Source organism: Corvus kubaryi, unplaced genomic scaffold, assembly GCF_017639235.1.
Source record: "Corvus kubaryi isolate FWS band 111438036 unplaced genomic scaffold, C.kubaryi_AGA036_p1.0 66, whole genome shotgun sequence".
In the NCBI taxonomy this organism is placed as follows: domain Eukaryota; kingdom Metazoa; phylum Chordata; class Aves; order Passeriformes; family Corvidae; genus Corvus; species Corvus kubaryi.
This window is the reverse complement of record NW_024582054.1, coordinates 20,123,320-20,142,645: the sequence shown is the minus strand read 5'-3', so window position 1 is coordinate 20,142,645 and position 19,326 is coordinate 20,123,320. Positions and strand designations below refer to the sequence as shown.

At 35.6% G+C, this 19,326-nt stretch overlaps 1 protein-coding gene across 6 annotated transcripts in view; it reads left to right on the top strand.

Moving 5' to 3' along the window:
- RPS6KA5 (ribosomal protein S6 kinase A5) overlaps window positions 1-19,326 on the top strand; it is a 76,027-nt gene that overhangs the window by 12,193 nt on the left and 44,508 nt on the right. For 3 of the 6 annotated variants that reach the window (XM_042047135.1, XM_042047136.1, XM_042047139.1), the window contains exons 2-5: window positions 1,156-1,227; window positions 12,122-12,340; window positions 15,902-16,017; window positions 16,830-16,937. In XM_042047135.1, coding sequence (XP_041903069.1) covers window positions 1,156-1,227; window positions 12,122-12,340; window positions 15,902-16,017; window positions 16,830-16,937 — 515 coding nt within the window. Of the gene's footprint in view, window positions 1-1,155; window positions 1,228-12,121; window positions 12,341-15,901; window positions 16,018-16,829; window positions 16,938-19,326 lie in introns of those variants that run through there. The other 3 variants (XM_042047138.1, XM_042047137.1, XM_042047140.1) reach the window with 2 other exon arrangements.

The window sequence follows — 19,326 nt, the reverse complement described above, 5'->3', positions numbered from 1 at the left end:
ACACTAATTTAGGAAGCATATAAAGTTTCTTCGAAATGTCAAACCAAATGAGAATTTCTGTGAAATTAGTAAGTTAATGTCAGCATCTCCTATCCTAACTGAAGACTTTTTCTCTTTACTAGCCTTTAGACATGCAGTTTGTGTAGAAGTTTCTATTTGAGGCATTCTTTTAGTAGCCAGCTTATGCAACTTCTGCTGTTAGATGCTGCATCCTTAATTGTGCTTATGAAGCTGCTTGGTAAAGTGGATCAGGGAACTGAACTTGGATGTGAATAATCAAACTTAGTTAACTTTTTGTCTTGCCAGACTTAGTTAACTTTTTGTCTTGCTGCTTTTCAGCCTAGATCATTTCAGTGAGGGGTTTTGCTGAATGGTCTACAGTCATATAGATGCAAATGGGTGCATAATATTATGATGGTAATGAAAGATGGAAAAAATGGCAACTGCTTAAGGCTTTCTTATAGGAGTTTAGAAGAGAAAAAAAGGCGATAAACAACAAAGCAACCCTGTGCAACTCCTTGTTTTTAAACAGAGGTCTTTATATCCCTTCTTAGAAAAATGTATGTTAGACAAAATAAGTACTCAAAGTTGTATAGATTTGTATAAACATAGTGCAAACTGTGCAACAAATGACAACTTTGTAGCAGCTTTGACCTTCCATACTTGTGAGTTATGTAGACTTAAGGTCATTTCTACTTGCTACTAGTAGAGTCTTTAATAATCCTGTGATAAATGCATGAGCAGTTGTTGGAGCTGTGTTTATGTCTTCCCAAACACCATATAATCCAAAAAACTGAGTATTCAGGGTGCTAGGGCTAAGGAATGGCCTGATTGCTGTCTGTAACTATGTGACTGGAGATTACAGACAAGGTAGAACTGGACTCATTTTACAGGTGCCCAGTCATACAATGAAAGATGGTGTATACAAACTAGATAGGCTTCAATTTTTCTGTGATTTTATGCCTTTGGGTACACTGATGGCAGGAAGAAAATTGCTTTCCCTTGCTTTTCCAGTTAAATACAGTATGGAATTGGTTGTCTTCTTAGCGCTGCTTATTTAATTCATCTGCTAACTTGGTTTTATTGTAGTAAGATGTCAGAATGGTGTTTTGGTGTGCTACGTATCTGATGTGATTTTTTTTTTCTTCCCTTCAGCAAATTTGACAGGCCATGCAGAGAAAGTTGGCATTGAAAACTTTGAGCTCCTGAAAGTTCTTGGAACAGGGGGTAAGATGCACTGTTTTAAAGTTAAATGTTGGAAGCATTACTCATATGTATGATTTAGTTTTCTAGCTGAGGTTTTGGTAATTGGAACATTCTTTAGGAAGGTAGCACTTTTGTATTGCATAGTGTATTTTTTTCAATTTTTTTTTCACAAATATCATGCAAAATTGGAGGTCACATGTTTTAGCACAGCACGTTTTAAGGTGCACATTTTAAAAAATAAAGGAAAACATCTGGTCGAAAGTTTGTGAGAATTTAATATAGCTTGTGGAAAACCTAATCTAAATTAAGGCATGATCTTGGTAATTTTGTTAAGTTTTGGGAAAAAACCAGTAATTTTAATATATTATTAGATAAGATGCCCCATTTTTTGACTAATCTGTTTTAGGGTCACTGCTGGCTCCATAACTTTCTGTCCTAGTCAGATCCTAGTATTTTATAAGATGGATAAAGTTCATTATTGTATTGTGGGTTTCAGCAAAATGTTGGAGATATCTAGAATGTTGTAGGATTACTGGTGGTAATGAAAAAAACCCTTTGTTTCCCCTTTGCTAAAGGGACACACAGACAGGGCCATATACAGACCAAAAGTAATGACACTTATTCTTTTTAGGGTGTTTACGCTTTTTTGGTCAGTATTAAATCAGATGCATTGTTGAGTAGCTTGGGATAATCATGAAGGTGGACTATCATCAGGGTCTGCAGAAGTTTTAGGCTAGTTAAATGATGCCAAATTTTTGGGTGTTATCAGCCATGAATGGCTGGCAGTGAGGCTGTAATTCCCCAAAACATCACTGAAAAGAGCAAAGGATTTTGATTTTCACTTTTAGCTGTCATATTGATTCTTTCATAAATTAGTTAAGCTCTTAAATCACCTGAGAGGATACTTTCCTGTTTCTGCAGTAAATTTTTAAAAGTTTAAATTTAAACATGCTAAAAAATTGAACCCTTGCTGTTAAATTTCAGTAGTTAGGGGCAGACACAAGGAAGCTTTAATATTCATAGATAAATGTTGCATATTCCTAGGTAGAAGCAATCATGACTTTCTGAAATGGTCAGTGTGGATCTGAGTGCGGTTGACAAAAATGAAATTATAAATAATTACGCATTTATGTGAGGATGTCTTTCTTTCCTGCTGATGGAAACATTGGCTGGATTTGTAAATATGTGTGTATATGAAAACCTGTCCCATACTGGAATTTTGTCTGTTTGTTACCTTTGCCATTGGTCTGAGATCACGCTAATATTACACCTATTGCATCTGGGTTACAAAGTAAGTTGGTGGTTTCATAAGGGCCAGTCTTCAAGTTCAGACTAGTAGTAGCCTGACCTTCTCCTGTCTTTAGGCAGTACCTCTGAAATAGCCCATTTTGCTGCTGTTAAACTGTTGTCAGTCATTCATTGCTACCTCCCGTGCCTTCTTTCCTTCATGAACAGGTTGGCCAAATTTTTCTTGGCCTGGAATACTCTTAACCACAGCAGGTAATCCTTAGGCTCACAGTGCAAAGCTATCCTATTCACTCAGGTTAACAGGGTAATTATTGAGGGACCCCTTTCAGAAAAGGCTCCTTCATCGGATGACAGTGGGATTGACTTTGTGTGTGTGTGTGAAGTAAAAAAATAAAGTGGAATAAGCATGCCTGTCTGACTTCATCGTGGTCTAGTAGTCTTCTTGCTCCAGAAATGTCTTCTGTCTAAGTAGATCTTAAACTATTTTAAGAACTGACTAAACGATTCTTGCAAACTTTAGGAATCCAAGGACTCCTTGGATTTCCTGGAACGGCATTTGTAGGAGGACTAGTTGGCATTTGTTGTGGTGTTTGTTTTTTGGTTTTTTTTCCACTTTTTTGATACGCAGTTTTAATCATAGCCTGAGGTTTTTGCTTCAGAAATCTAGACTGTCAGGGCAGTCAAGAAGCTTTGTTCAGTCTCAAGCCTATGACAGCTGAGACTCATGCACTAGATGTGTCAGAGGTTGCTGCTTTCTAATTACTGGGTGGCATTAAATGCCAATGACCTGACCAGAATGGAGCTAGTTCTCTTTGCTTTTGGGTAAGTGACCATCTGTCAGTTGGCAATGTTTGCTGTAACATGGAATTCCTGGAAACAGGATTCCAAAGAGGTCAGACCTTGAAGAGGTCCCTTAATTGTTTGGCCCAAGACACAGTCAGTTATACCTGTATCACCCCTTGTGCTGATTCATTCTTAAAACCCTTCCAGTACTAGAGATTCTGGAACCTTACTAAGATGTTCTTGCTGATGAAGTTTAATTTCCTAACTTGAGAAACATTCTGGGCATTGCTATAAGCAAATAGACAAAAGCTATTTTTACTCTGGCAGTGAAAGCTTTATCCTGGTGTGAGGTATTTTTATTGTATTATTGATAGTACTGTAATGTAACTAATGCTAAATAAAACTGTGATGCTGTTTTAAAATGCTTCACTGTGGAGTTATGCAGCATGCAGTGTTTTCAAACTAATAATTGATCTACAGTAATGCAAGGGAGAATATATTGAAACCTCACAGTTACATTAAGTGATGACTGTAGATGCTATTTAAACTAATTACAATATTTTAAGGATAGTCTGCTATGAAGCAGCTGGAATAACCACAGAAGATACTCAAAACATGCTAAATTAAATGATATCCTTGCATAAGGATATGTAATTGTGATGGTTTCTTACAGACTTGGTGGTGATTCTTTTCGGGTAGTAGCAGTGAAGGTTTATTTAAATCTTCATTTTTAAGCTTTATATTTTAAAACCACAAACATTTAAGATTATTAGAAATAGTATCTGTGTGTGCTGATGTTTCTCCTTTGGAAGCCATTTTTTGCCATAACTTTTTTCATGCTGTGGCTTAGCATAATTTCATACTTACTATTTTCTTTAGTATGAATTGCTTTCTTACATTCTTTTGTCTGTTTTCTTCTAATATATGCACTCAGTTGGAAGCACACTTGTTACATTTTGCTTTTTGGTATTAAAATTGTATCATGCTATATGCTTTCTTCTTTTGACCTGAGTCTCAGAGGAAAGACAAGGAAGCAAAAGTCTGAATTGGATTCTTTTACACTGCGGTTAGGGGGTCGTAATAGACGAAACTTATCCGTTGAAGAAATCAGTAGCACTTTACTTCAGTAAAATGAAATACATGACAGTATGCCACTGTTAATGAAGCTGTTAATAATGTACTTGTTGCTCTGGGAACAAATTATTACTGGCTTGACTTCTGACTGCCCCGTGTTCTACTCAGTATACGCTTTTTGAAATTGCGCAAGTCTTTCTCTTTGTTATTGTATAGCCTTGCTAATACAGAATTTTCAGATTTCCTGTCCGTGTTCATGTTTCCTGCTTGTCCGTCCTGTCTAGTTAAAGCTTTTCTCCCTGTGACAAGGAAAACTAGAGTCTATTCTGTAGAAGACGGTTACTTTTCAGCAAAGTAATCTAATTGCTTCCCAAAGCCAGGAAAGGAACAACAGGAGAAGGTGGCTGTGTTGATTTATGCACGCCCACTTGGCTTATTTGCTTCATTCTTTGAAAATGTGTTTTTAAAATAACAAAACACTCTAGAGTGCATTCTGGTTCATACATTTTTCCACCAAGCATTATTCCTTTTTCTCTACTGAACTTCATTAAATGCCACTTTCGTTCACTCTTTCAACTGCGGTTAAGAAGAGACAATACAATTAGTTCCTGAGCACGTGCACTTATAATCCATTCTACCTTTTGACCTACGAGAAGACAAAAATAATGAGAAACAAGAATCTAACTAACATATATGAGAGAATGTTTTATACGTGATCTTTTGGATTTAAGTGCTTATACAGGAAGAATATTTACCTTATATGTGGAAGATCCTCAGAATCGGAATGATTTATTCATATGAAGGGAACAAAATTAGTGGGATGAATGTCAGATTTAAATAACTATCTCAAAAATCTTGTTATACAAGGACATATAATGAAGTTTCATCTAAGAGGTCAGAAAGTATTCTGACAAAGTTAAGACGGTGAAATGAAGTTAGTTCTTTCAAAGCATATTGAAGAAAATATAAAATATTCTCTCATAGAAGGAGGAAAAAGAAAGAAGTGGGGATACTGTGCTCAAGAGAGTGAGCCAAAATTAGTGAGTGTCTAAAAATAATTCCAAACTCCAATTAAATATTTTACTTCAGTTTCTGCTGAGGGCAGCTAGAATGTATACTGATTGTTAGGTGGGATGACTAATTGGAGACAGGGCTTGGAAATGGAAGATTAGTTTTCTGCATGAAGAGCAGACTGAAAAGAGGGGGCTGTGTTCAATATAAGAACCTGGACAAATTTGTCATATTCATCCGCCAGAGAATTCTGAAAAAATCTGTGCATTAAATTGGAGATCAGTAACAAAGATTCTTACTGGAACTAATGTCAGAGAGAACAGCAAAAACAGTCTTACACTGAAGAAGGAAAGGAGAAAATAAGATGATGTTCTCAGGCAGCTTGTGGTTGTTTGTTCTGACTTCATCAAACTTCAGCAGTATGCAGTACCTTTAAAACAATTTTTGAAGAAAATTATTTACCTTAATTCTTGTAATAATTAAAAATTAATGGCATCTTTATCCAGTGGTAGACTGTCTTTCATATGAGAGCTGCCTTCTAAAAACTTACATGCTTTAAAAAAGAAAAAAAAAAGTTAGGCATGTATTGTCTGCCATAACTATTTACTGTAATAGCATTTACTTTTTAAAAAAAAGGTAAAAAGCCAAAAAATAAACAAAAGCAAAATGCTGATATAAAATACATTTTAAGATGCAACTTACCCTCTCCTGTCACTTTCTGCTTTTCATATTAATCATCACTCTCTTGCTTAATGGGAGAGAAAATTTGTTCTTGGGGTAAGTAATAACATTGAAAAAATTCCATTAGTGATTCTTGCCTGTTTTTGGCAGTTTGGTCATAGACAATAAAAACTGGAATTATTCTTCAGAATGCTATTTGAGATTTGTTAAGGCTTCTGTTTAGCTTCCCCCCCCCATTTTTAGCTGCTAGAGCTATATGCTTTTCTAATTTTGCCACATTCCAATTTTTAATTCATATGGACAGATACTAGCACAGTGAGAGTTCTACCTCCATATTCCTTGGGCAGATTAAATCTAAATTGCAGAGCAAAGATGTCATTAGGCATATATGTGAAAAACAAGGTTCACTCTTTATAAAATTTTAACAAAGGTTTAATAAAAGGGACAATTAGGAGACAATAGCAAAAAGGGTATTACGGCCGGGTGCTTTGGCAGAGCCAGAGGCACACCTCTACATCCAAAAGATCATCTTTAAAAGTACATCTCTTATTGCATATTCATCACAATCATGCATGATTCATAAATTCTTTGGAGTTTCTGTGTATCATCCCATCAGCCTTATCTTCCTCCTTGGCTCCATTCCGTCTCTGCTCCCTCCATAAATTCTTCTCTCTCTGGTTTTCTGGGTTTTCTTCTTCTCTGATAAGATACTCCAGGAATATGAAGACTTTCTCTGCCTATCTTTTCTAAATTGACTACATAAACAATAGACATTCTATATCATGTATTACATTACAGAACCTAGGTAAAGTTTTTCTAACATTAAGGAACATGCAAAAATCCAACATCACAATACATTCATAACATACACCATGCAAGAATACAATGAAATTTATTCAAAACCTTAAATATTTTGTGCCTCTGAGCCTTCTCCTTTGTAGTCTCATGATTATTCTTACGCTAACAGTAAAAAAGTAATTTAAGAAAAAGGTGTAGCTTACGTTAACACTTGAAAAGATTAATTTTAAAAAACTGTCTGGGTACAAGTATAAAGTTTTGATGAATTTAGGAGTCCACAGAAACCATCCATTGTGCTATAAACAATAAGAATTGCACTCCTTTTTCTCTGTTAGAATTAGCTGGTGTGATGCAATGCCTTAATGTGCTTGCATTTGTACAGAAAGAACAAGGAAACAAAGAATACTTCATATTTTTAACTCATTGTCTTTCAGCAACTATGTATTTTAGAATATTCTAATGGCCTGCTGAATTGTTACTTAGAATGGTGATACGTATTAGTATGAATACTTATATATGTACTTCTGTCTAAGTGTACTTGTAGGTATGCTTATATATACTTACTATGTATTACTATGAATTTGTATTCATGGAAGGGGCAGTAATGAAAGAGTTTTTAGCACCCAATTATATTTTTCTATCTCACGAATTGAGTGGAAATTTCCTATAAACTGCTGGTGTGAAATATCTTAATCATCATAAAGGCTGATGTCCATATAACTCAGCAACTAATAATTACTGTTAAAATTTTTATTTTATTTCTCTTCAGCTGCGAGGTCAGTCTAACATAGTTTGTGTATGTATTATATATAGTATTTTAGTTTTTCTATCATTTAATGTATTTTCAATGAATTTGGGGGCTGGATATTTGGTGATTGTGTGTGTTTCATTGTGGGGTATATATTGCTGGCTAAATATTTCTGCCTTGGCATAGATTAGATGTGCATGAGATTTTATGAGAATGAACACTAAAATGTTGCTCTTTGAGAAATTAAAAAAGCTTTACTGAAGTACAATTGTCAGGTAAGAGTATTGCAATTAGCTTATGTGCTCTCTCCTTGCTGCCACTCAAATAAATTGCTTTTGCAGTGTTGTCTTTTAAGTAGATATCTTGTGGTGATATCAGAGATTCTGGTGTTGAATATATTATGAGTCATTTGATTAAAATAGTGCTACTTGAGATTTATTCTCATAAAAAATGCTGAGAATCGTCATCTTTCTGTCAGTCCTTTTCAGATTCCTGAAGAAACAATTTGTACCATGGCAAAGCTCTATGTTGCAAAGTCTTTTATGGTAACAAGAGTGTTGTTTCTAGAGAGTCTTACAGCCATTACACTGTACCAGATAATTTTCTCTGATACTACGTGTAAAGCTGTAGTAGGTACCGCATTCTCTCACTTAAGATGCATTATTATATGTTTTTATGAAATGTGATTAAAGATACAGGTAGCCAAGTGTTAAAATCCTGAGGCTTTTCTTTATTTTAATTTAGCTTAATGTTCTCCAACATTTCTGATAAAATTACTGTTTCCTGGGAACCTAAGGAAACTTACGTTTAATGCTCTAGACTGCTTTTCAGAAAGCCACAGGGAAGTTAATTTTCAAACTCCATTTAAAACCTGGTGTAAACTAGGGCTTCTTCTTTAAGCATTTGGGAAATGCAGGTTAAGGCCATTCTCTGCACTGTTTTTGTTGCCTGTTAGAAAATGCAAAAGTGTTACCTACACTTTTTTTTTGAGAACTAACTCCTTATAAAAATGTAAATACTACTTTTGGAAGCAGTTTCTTTAAAACAATTATCTCAGTAGTAGGAATCTGTTTTTCAGATGCTAAAAATAATTTAACGTCTAGTATTGGAAAATAGGAAATAAGATTAAAATGGTGCATATGCATAACAGTATTACTGTGGTCACAATATTATGGTCTGTATAACCTTGATTCAGGTATATCGTGACAGGATTTATGGCTCATGCCTATTTTACTAGAGTAATCCTTTTACATCTGTTTATCCATTTCTTGATGAGTACCTGGTGACCATTCAGTCTGGCTTAGGTATGCTTGAGATCTTGTAACTAGAAGGTTGGGAAATGAAACATAAAATGCAAAGTCTTGAAAGAGACTGTCCTACATATCTCACAAAATAGAAAGATGTTTACAATCACCTATTCTATTTGCCATTCTTGAGAGATATGTTATGAAAACTTACTTTATGAAAGCTCTTTTTGCCAGTAATGAGTTCTGTAAAGAAGGGAAGCACGTTTCTTTAGGGTGTGATGAGTCACGTAAAAAACTTCTTAAAAATAATTGTTCACTATATGAGCAGTATCAGTTTTATATACTGACTGGAGGAGAACCTGGATTTAGGAAAAAAGCTCACATGTCATTTGGTAGTTTAAAACTCTCTATTACCTGTCTGGGAAAAATCCAGCAAGAAATCTGGAGTTGCACGTGATGCTTATTGGGAGCTTTGTATGCTGTAGCATTTTTAAAGGGCAACTAAATTTTAGTGTTTCACATCAGGACAGTATACACTTGTCTAGTGTACGTCAGGTTTGAGATATTGAACATTCTCTTTGAGAAAATAGTGTGAAGGTAATTACAAGGGTCGGACAAAACAACCAGCTGGTTTGTTTTTCTGTCTTGTGATGGCTTAAGGAGAGGCTTACAATGATGGTTTCCTTAGTGAGCTTGTAGCAACCTGCAGTTTGGGGTCTGCCTGAGCCAGAGATTCTCTTCAGTGTTTGGCAATACTTGATGTGCTTTCCTCTCCCTCAGGGATTTATGTAATCTTTTTAAATTCATCTGCATTTTTGACAGCTGCAGTATCATATAACACTAGTTCCACAGCTTAACTGCATATTTGTTTGTGTGCTTTGCCTAGTTCTTAATGCTGATACCTAATGATTTAATTTGTTGCCTTAGTTATTTTGTTTCTAAAAATAATGAAAATTGTTCTTTACTTTAGTTCTTATAGTTTTTGATTTTTTCTTTTTTAACTCTCTGTAATCTTCTTAAGTACTCTACTTTTTCAGGCTAAATAAAACATGGAAGTATGTTTAGTTCCCTTCATATTTAGAGGAATTCTTTTATCCCTTTTGAATGTTTTATACTTTTTTCTGATGGGAGCAGGGTAGTTGGGGACAGAAGACAGAAGGTACCAAAATAGCGTGCTTCATTCAAGACAGGAGCACACAAGGATTTCTAACACAGCATAAGGGATTTCTGGGTTTGTGTTGAAGGTATGGGGGGTGGTACATTTGTGTTATTTCTTCACTTCAATACTTTCTTTGAAGTTTCTAACATTCTATTTATTTTTTTAGATTACCACTTGCCCTTTTTGAAGCCTGTTGTGGTATTGGCTTTTCTTCAGTTCTCAGGAATCTTTCTTGTTTTCCATGACCTTTCAAACATGATGGTCTAGCAATAACATCTGCTAAATCCCTTAGCACTCATGGGTGAATCCATCCAGGGCTCATGAATTTGTGGGTATCAGGTTTGTCTGACCCTATCTTCAACCAAGGGAAAGTCCCCAGGCTCTGGGATTCCTGAGGACCAGCCTTAGCAGCGAGTAAGAAGCAAAGGTGTTCAGTAACTCTTTCTCTGTACCTTTCGTCACCAGGGCACCTACTTCATTTGGCAGTGGGCCCACATTTTCCTGAGTCTCCCTTTTGCTGCTGATATCCTTGAAGAAGCCCCTCTTGTTGTCCTTGATATCCCTTGCCATATTTAATTCCAAGTGGACCTTTGATTTCCTTGACACATACCTGCAATACTTGGACAATATTCCTATATTCTTCCCAAGTGGCCTGACCTTTTTTCCACATTCTGTAAACTTCCTTCTTCTGCCTGAATTTTGCCAGAAGTGCCTTGCCCATCCATGCAGGTCTCCAGCTCCCTTTGCTTAATTTCTTATTCACAGGGATGTCCTGGTCTTAAGCATAGAGGAAGTGCTACTTGAATATTAACCATCTCTTTTGGACCCACTCTACCTTCTGGAGACCTAACCTATGAGATTCCTCCAAGTAGGCCCTTGAAGATGCCAGAGTTATTATAGCCCTGAAGTCCAGGGCTATAATCCTACTTACTGCCATGCTTCTTCCATGCAGGATCCTGAACACCAGCTTCTCATGGACACTGCAGTCAAGGCTGCCACCAGCCATCACATCACCAACCCGTCCTTTTTGGTTTGTTAGTACAAGGTCCAGCAACACACCTCTCCCTGTGGGCTCCCCCACCACCTTTGTCAGAGTTATCAGTGCTCTGCAGAAACCTCCTGGGCTCCCATGTACCAAGCTGTGATGTCTTTCCAGCAGCTGTGGGAGTGGTTATGAAAACTGTGAGCCTGTGATCGTGACAGCTACTTCTGCTGTCTGTGAAAGGCCTCATCTACTTCCTCTTACTAATCAGGTGGTCAATAGTAAACAGCGTCACCCATTTTAGCCTATCCCTTAATTCTTACCCATAAACTCTTGGCTCCTCCTTCATCTACCCCTAGGCAGAGCTTGATACATTTTAAGTTTTGTCTTACATAAAGAGAACTCCACCACCTTGCCTTTCTGGCCTCTTTCCTAAAAAGTATGCAACCATCCATGACAGTATTCCAGTTATGCAAGCTATCCTGCTGTATCTCTGTAATTGCAATGAAATCATGGCCCAGCAACTGGACACTAATTCTAACCTTTACTGTTTCTACAGGTTTGCCTAGTAGTGGTATCACATTTATTTATGTAGGATTCCTAGGAGTCCTTTTAAGCTCATTATGAGAGCCTCAGAAAGCTCCTATGTATGAAATACTGATGGGAAGAATTCATTGGCTTTTCTACAGGTTTTTGTAACTTCTGTGCTTTAAAACCAGTAATGAAAGTATAGGAGTTGTGCAAATATGGGCAGACTATTTTAAGAACAAAAAAATAGCATCTCTCTTACTCGGAACTCTTGCTTAATTCTAGATATGGACGTTTTAGTATATTACAAAGGAAGAAATCATCAGCTTTTAAAATAATTTTTAAATACTGAAGTGGTTGGATTGCTTTTCCCACTCTTGCAGCATTCAGTTATGAAGCTCATTGGGTTGAAATTTTGCTCAGTAAAGGTCAATCTGAAAGACGGAAAGTGTTTTGGTAGATTTTTAGCCTGGGTGATTACTGTCTGCCGTAACAATGACTAATTGAAAGTAATAATGGTATTAGACAGATCTATAGTACAGGTAGGTAACTTGTATTGTCTTTTCTTTTTGTCTTTTTTTTTTTTTCTCTTCTTTGTGTTTCTTCTCTTTGCTTTTGGTTTTGGTTTTTTTTTTTTCCCCTCCCCAATTTTTAAGCCTATGGAAAAGTGTTCCTGGTGAGGAAAGTAAGCGGCCATGATGCTGGAAAACTGTATGCCATGAAAGTACTGAAGAAAGCAACTATAGTTCAAAAAGCCAAAACAACTGAGCACACAAGGACAGAACGACAAGTCTTGGAGCACATTAGGCAATCACCGTTTTTGGTCACGTTACATTATGCCTTCCAGACAGATACAAAGCTTCATCTCATTTTAGGTGAGTAGTCTTCAGGATTAAAGTTTTTATTAAAAAAAAAAAACAAAAAAACCAACAACAAAACTCCCCCCAAAGAAGCCCTTCTATCTCAATGTTTTGTAAGGTTTTTTTCATGTGGTCTAAAGTACAGTGTGTTTGGAGATTGCATGAGAGAGCATAGGAAGTAAAATACTGTTCATCTTCGACAGTGTCTGTGTTTGTGGTTTTCCTGTTTGAGCTTCTGCTACTCTGACTTGGGGGGTGTAGTGGTTATCTTATATGCAGCAAAAAATGTATGTTCATCAATGACCTGGAAGCATTTGCTTTGTTAAGTGTTTTGTTATGAGATATTGAGTATTTGAGTATTGAGATGCTTCCATGTTTCAATTTTTGGGTGTAAAGAGACAATCCAAAATCACACATTTCTGTGCTGAAAGTAGACTTGTTCATAAGGTTTGGTATTACTCTAATTTTAGAAATTTACCTTTCAGATTAGCAGCAAATTTAGTGTATGCAATTTAGTGTAGCAAATTTTGGTGTATGAAGTGTATTTGTAAGAAAATTGCCAGCAATTTTTAAAACCTTCTTACTTAGAGAATTTTAAAAGAATTGTAAAATGAATGATTAATGTAAGGCTTGGATTAATAATATGTTTCTCTAGTGAAATGTTTGAGGAAGTAAATTGTCCTTTAATTGAAGTGCAGGTTTTGCATTCCTTTTTGTCCACAACTTTGATTTTTTAACCTTTATTAACAGGCTGATTTACATTAAATTAGCAAAATTTTATTAATGTTAAATGAATCTACACCTCTAGGTGTCAATTCTTAGAAAGATATTTTATGTACATACCTTAGTTTCATATACTGCAGTGAAATAATAAATATGTGGAACTGAAATTGAGTATTCACTAAATTCCTTTTGAAAATGAGAGTTGAAAATTGTAATATAGTTTCTTGCAAATTCCTCTGACTAGGACATTAGAGAAATACATAAAAGTTTGTCACAAATAAATAGTTAGAAATATATTGATAGCTTTCTGATTCCTTGATAGTAACTGTTAATAATTAAGGTTTTGAAATTTTTATTGGATTTAAAGTTATTGATTAATAACTTGGAAAAAATTGAAATATCCAATGAGATAAAATGCGAACATTTATTATAAATATTATAGAACCATTCTTTAAGTCCAGATAGTTTTTGCTAAAATGCAGCTTAGATCCCATTAGAAATATTTTTAAAAAAAGAGGGGAAACCCAAACAAAAAACCCCCTCAAACCTGAGATAATGTAGTTGCCTAAAGATAAATACATAGCAGGGGGAAAATTTAGGCGATAAGGTTAATTAGAAGGCAATAAAAGCCTCTTGTATGAAAGCAAATTAAAAAGCTTGATATTATATTCTCATAAGAGTCAAAAAGGAGCAAGCCCAGTAGTTCCGAAGAAAGTTGTGTAGCAGATAGTGCAGCCTGGGCACGTGTCCACCATAACACAATGTTGAGGTGATGTTTGAAGCAAGAAGTTCATAGCTAAGAGAGAGAAAAACAAAACAAAAGGCTGTAATTCTTTCTCATAAGTTCTACATCCATTTTCAGCATATCTGTTGGGGCCAGAAAGATCCTTTTTTCCTTCATTTTCAGCAGAAAATAGGAATAATTAGTTTCAAAATTACTTTTAATGACTTTCTGTAACAGTGAAAATTTCTCTTACTTAACATGATGTAAAGCTACTTTATAAATCAACTGGGCTTCACACCCTCCCTGAGGGAAAAAAACCCAAATAGGTGGTTACAAATTTTTCATGTCTTATTATGTAAGTCTGTGTAAATCACTTCAATGTAGTTTTGGAAGTTAAATGTTTCAGAGGCTTCTGGATTTTGAGGGAAACCACTATCTGTCTTGTTTTTGTACTTGGCTGAATTTGGTATGTGAGCAACCTACCATTTTAGTTTTAAGAGGTTTTAGAATTGGAGCCTCAGTGCAATATTTAGTACAGTTCTTCATGCTGTCAGATTACATAGCTATATGAATTTAGACTGAATCAAGTACAGACATGCAACTGCATTTCTGCCAGATTTCCAGAAAACAGGGTTAGGAGTTGATTCCAGGTTTTATGTTGGCTTTAAGCTATACTGAACGAACAATGTGTTATACCCATGTGAGTACGATTATTTCTATACAAAGCTTGTCACGCAAGGTTAACCTTCTAATACTTTAAAAAATAGCTAAATAATCTGAACTGTCAGGTGGGAGTTTATACTGAACTAACCAGGAATTTTTTTTTTTTCCATTGTGTCAGTGATTCATTTGATCTTGCACCAAGAATTTGACGGCTGGTTGTTTCACTGGGCTGTGGTTAGTGTTACAATCTGGATAAAATTAAGCTTGTTGTGCCAATCCTGTGGCAGCTTTGGTTTGGATCTGTCACAGTCCTTAGAACAGCACCTGGCAATTCAGTGCTTACTTTGTGCTAAGTTAACAGTTCCGGGTAGAAATAATTAAAAAAATTTGTTTCTGTTACCTTTTTCTACATGCTGGAGCTCTTCTAGAAGAAGGAAGCAATTGTAAAATGTGGGTTATTTATACTTCATTAAATCTTTTCGTTTTCTTACTGGTCCAGATAAATAATCCTTCTCACGTTGTTTGATTCCACTAATACTTCTTTTCAAAGAGAGAACTGAAAAGTGGAGAGAGATCAGAATGTGTGTAATTTGTATATATGCTTTCTCCCTCAAACTATTAACTTAAAATAGGATTGGACCACTTTCATGGATTTATGTGTTATACCCATGGATCTGTAGAAACAATATTCAAGAAAATACTGAGTAAAATGTTGTGGGGCATGTTCCCTGCTCTGTATATGTAGACCTCAAATACAAAAATGGGGGCTCTGAGGTTGCAAATTAATGGCTGTAATGTACACTGCTAGCATAAACAGCTCTACATCTAAAATATGTTTGTGTTACAGTGGAGCTCTGTTGTAATAATTTTTTTTTCCCCTTTCCCATACTGTGGGAAAATCCTTGTGTCATAGCCTGCAAAGAATGAAAGTGTGGTTTCCATGAGGGAGTGTATGTGGAAATAATCTCCTCCAGTAAGTTTTGCCATCAAGGTTTCCCTTGTGAAGGGAAAACTGTGTAATTGTCAGTAGTTGATTATTTCCCCTAATACCTGTTTTCTGAATTGCCTTTCTTTATGTCAGTCTGCCTTGCTGCTCATCAGAGTTACTTCATGAGAGTCTACAACGGTTCTGTTTGTAGCTATCATTTGTACTTCTTTCTTTTCATATTCCTAAGTAACTAAAAGACTGATTTTGTGAAAAACCCCATCTTTATAATTTAGGAATAGTTGAGGGTTATTTTATGGTTTTACTGCTTATTCAAAAGTGAGTCTTGTTCTTCCCTCAGTCCTCTAAGAAAGAAATTGAGTATTGTACAGCATGATGAAATACTGGTGAATGACAATAAAGTAAAAGCATCTGATAAGAATGTGTTACTAAATAACTTACAAAGTACCTAATAATGTTCCAATAAGAAAATTAAATTGTCGGAAAGTGGAATTATAAGGTTCTTTGTTCTATTTTTTAGACTATATAAATGGAGGAGAATTGTTTACTCATCTTTCACACAGAGAGAGGTTCTCAGAAAATGAGGTGCAAATTTACATTGGAGAAATCGTTTTGGCACTTGAACATCTCCACAAGGTAAAGTAACTTCATTCTGGTGCTGATTTTGAGGACTTAGAGCTGCATTCTTTTTGTATCATATAAAGTTAGTAAGGAGAACTGTTGTTTTAGATTGTTTTAAATTGAAAGTAACTTTATCTAACATTGGGACATTAGTTGTATAATTAGAAATAATCCCCAATGAAATGTCCCTCCTTGTGCACCAGTTTAAGGCTACAAATTTTTGTCTGCAGGGTGAAGAGTAGTGTTACTGACAAATGATTTGGTCATTTTTAGTAATCCTTGTGAAACAGTGTATATCAGTAAAACTAATTTGTAATGAACATGAACAAGTTTTGGGTTGTATTATTCAGTTATCCTTGTTTCTACACAACTGAGTAGTAGAGTTCTAGCACAGCTGTAGGCATGAAAAGTGTTACAGTTCTCAGAAGTAGTAAATAGATTTGTAGACTATTGCAAAGTGTGCATACCTGTCTGGTCTATGTCTAGACCGTATAACAGAAGCATCTGTTTTCATTCTCAGTAAAAGCTGAACTGAGTTTTGCACTCAACAGCAAGTGTTCAGTCACTTTTAAATTCGAGTGATATACAATATGTCCTTTAAATTTTAAGACATTAATGCACAGTGTAGTTTCTGAGAATTTTAATGTAATTTTAAAGTTATTTCTTCAAAGGCTTTTACAAGTTGTCTTTTTTGAGGAGCAACTTTCATGTGTCAGATTACCTTAATAAGGAGAATTTTGGTGGCTTCATATTTAAATGCATTCAGCAACATCTTCTTGATGTGGTTACACTATTTGGAAATACGTTTTTTTGTATTCTGTTTGCAGTTGGGGATTATATATCGGGATATAAAACTTGAGAATATTCTCCTCGATTCTGATGGCCATGTGGTGCTGACAGACTTTGGTCTAAGTAAGGAGTTTCTTACTGATGAGGTGAGTACTTGGCTCTCCAGTAAGTGTGGACAGAATTGAGCAAGATGACAGTGTTTCATTGGAATCCTAAGCACATTTGAGAAGGGTGGAAAACCTGCATTCCAGACTCCTACATCATAGGACAAAATCTAGTTGTCTGTGTTACTAGGTTCTGAGCTTCCAGTTTATTGGTCTTAGGCCTGCCAGTGTTGCCATACATCTTTGTTCTAGTTTTCCCTGAAAAACTTTCATGCTTTCTTCTGCTGACCTTGACATGAAAAGGGAAAGACCCGCGTATGTCTGAAAAGTCAGTTACATTTTCATTTTCAGATGCTTTTTAAAAAAAATGCTTGACTGTGCTAATTCTTTGCAATGACTAGGCAAATGGTATGCTATGACTCTTCTTTATGCTAATAATAATTAATGTATTATTATCTTGTCTTTTTCTCACATCTTCGTGTCACTTTTAATAAGCTTAATTGCAAGCTTTTAGGATAAAAGCTTATCTCATTCTAGAGACGTACATAGTACCTAACATAGTGATCTCTGACTGTTGATGTTCACTATTAATTATTTGTAAGGTACAGTTCTGTCTCCAAATAGGCTTTTTAGATTTCAGAGAGTCAAAATTGTGCAGGATTTTTCTTCTGAGAAAATTTAAAAATGGATATTTTTTGGCTTTCACATTAGCCAAATCAGAGGTATTGAAAACTGGGACTGCAGATCTAAAAGTCTTTGTTAGAAGCGGCAGAAGGGTTTTCTAAAAATAGATAGCTGGTAGTTTCTCTAGAATATTTGCATTTCAGATGGAGTCTGGTGGGATTTAAGAGGGACCATTTTAAAAGATACTAAATTTTATTTTCTGAACCAGGGAAGTAGTAGAGATAATGTCAGTATATTCCTTTTAAAGTTACAGCACAAAACCAAGAGGAGGTTCAACTGGTATGAGAAGGGATTAGCAACAGATTGCCACACCAGTGCCAGAGAGTAAGTACAGAGAGATGCAGTTTTCATCAGGAAAGAATGATAGTGAAAGGTGTGGCTAGGGAGAGTGGGACCTGCTTAGAGCTGTGAGAAAAACTGTGCTGGGCGCAAGAGACAAAGCAAAGTACTGGTATTGTTGCACTGATGGGAGAGAAAAGGAGCAGTTCCCCAGCCTCGCAGCCAAAGTTGAATGGAGCCTAAATCTTCACTGTGTTGAATAGAGAATCATAACCTTAAAGTCTCAAAACAGTTGTTTTTAAGAAGTACACCTCATCTGTGCTCACCTTTGGCACATAATTTACAAGCAGTGCAAGGAAAGGTGAGGACTTGGATAGGCATCGGAGGTACCTGTTTGCTTTATCCACACTATGAATCGGATTCCTCTTTCTCCAGTCATTAAATAAAGCCACCTTGCTCCTTGGTCATTTAATGTCAGTTCTTCTGACTCTAATCCATTCTATTTTCAGTATATACCTTAGAAATGTGTTCACTTAATTATATTTTTTCTTTTATTCTCTTTCACATTTTGTATTTGTCTTCCCTGTAAAAAAACCTCATTTCTCATGTTTCATCTAATGAAAAAAGTAATTGCAATTGCATTGTTTGCTTTCAAAATCTAAGGAATTGTCTCCACTTTTCATGTGTACTTTTGTAATTTAGCTACTGAACTTAACCATGATTAAAATAACCCATTTACACATAGAAATTGACATTTCATATTTTATTCTCTGTAGACAATTGAACTACTACTAGAACACTTAAAATTCATTAGAATAGATACTTACACTTCTGAACCAATGTACTTACAACAGGTAGAATTTGCCTGTATAGCTGTTTTCATGCTCACTAGGGTAGCACTTTTTAAATAAAATTACACAACTGTGTAAGTCGGATAAAGGTGTAGCAATTGCAATTTAATCAGAGCAGTGTACTTTCCTATCTCTCCCTTTCTTCACATGTCTTTCCTGGTCCACCTGCTTCTTGCAAGAACTTCACCGTTAGAAATGTGTACTTAAGCAAGTGGAATTTGTTCTAGTAACTCCCTCTTCGGACTAATTTTCTGAAACAAGATATATTTAGGTTATTTAAAATGTATAAAAATTATCATAGTAGAGGTATGTACTATATATTTAGAGTTCTTATTAGAGAGAAACCCTTCACCATGTATTTATGAATTTTGGATAGTTTTGTAGTTAGGGATGCTTGCTAGAAAACATCATGATTCAATGTTTTCATTGTCTCTGCTGTAATCTGATGGCTGTTGATGATTTCCATGTAGCTGGGCACGTAATAAATCTAACAGAACTACAATAATTACAGCAGATTGACTATTCAACAGTGGAGAGGTGGGAAGCTGCTTTTCCTAAGCGCTTGAGTGAAAGGAAGCAAATGCCTGTGACTTGTAGGAAAGCAGAAACCTATTGAT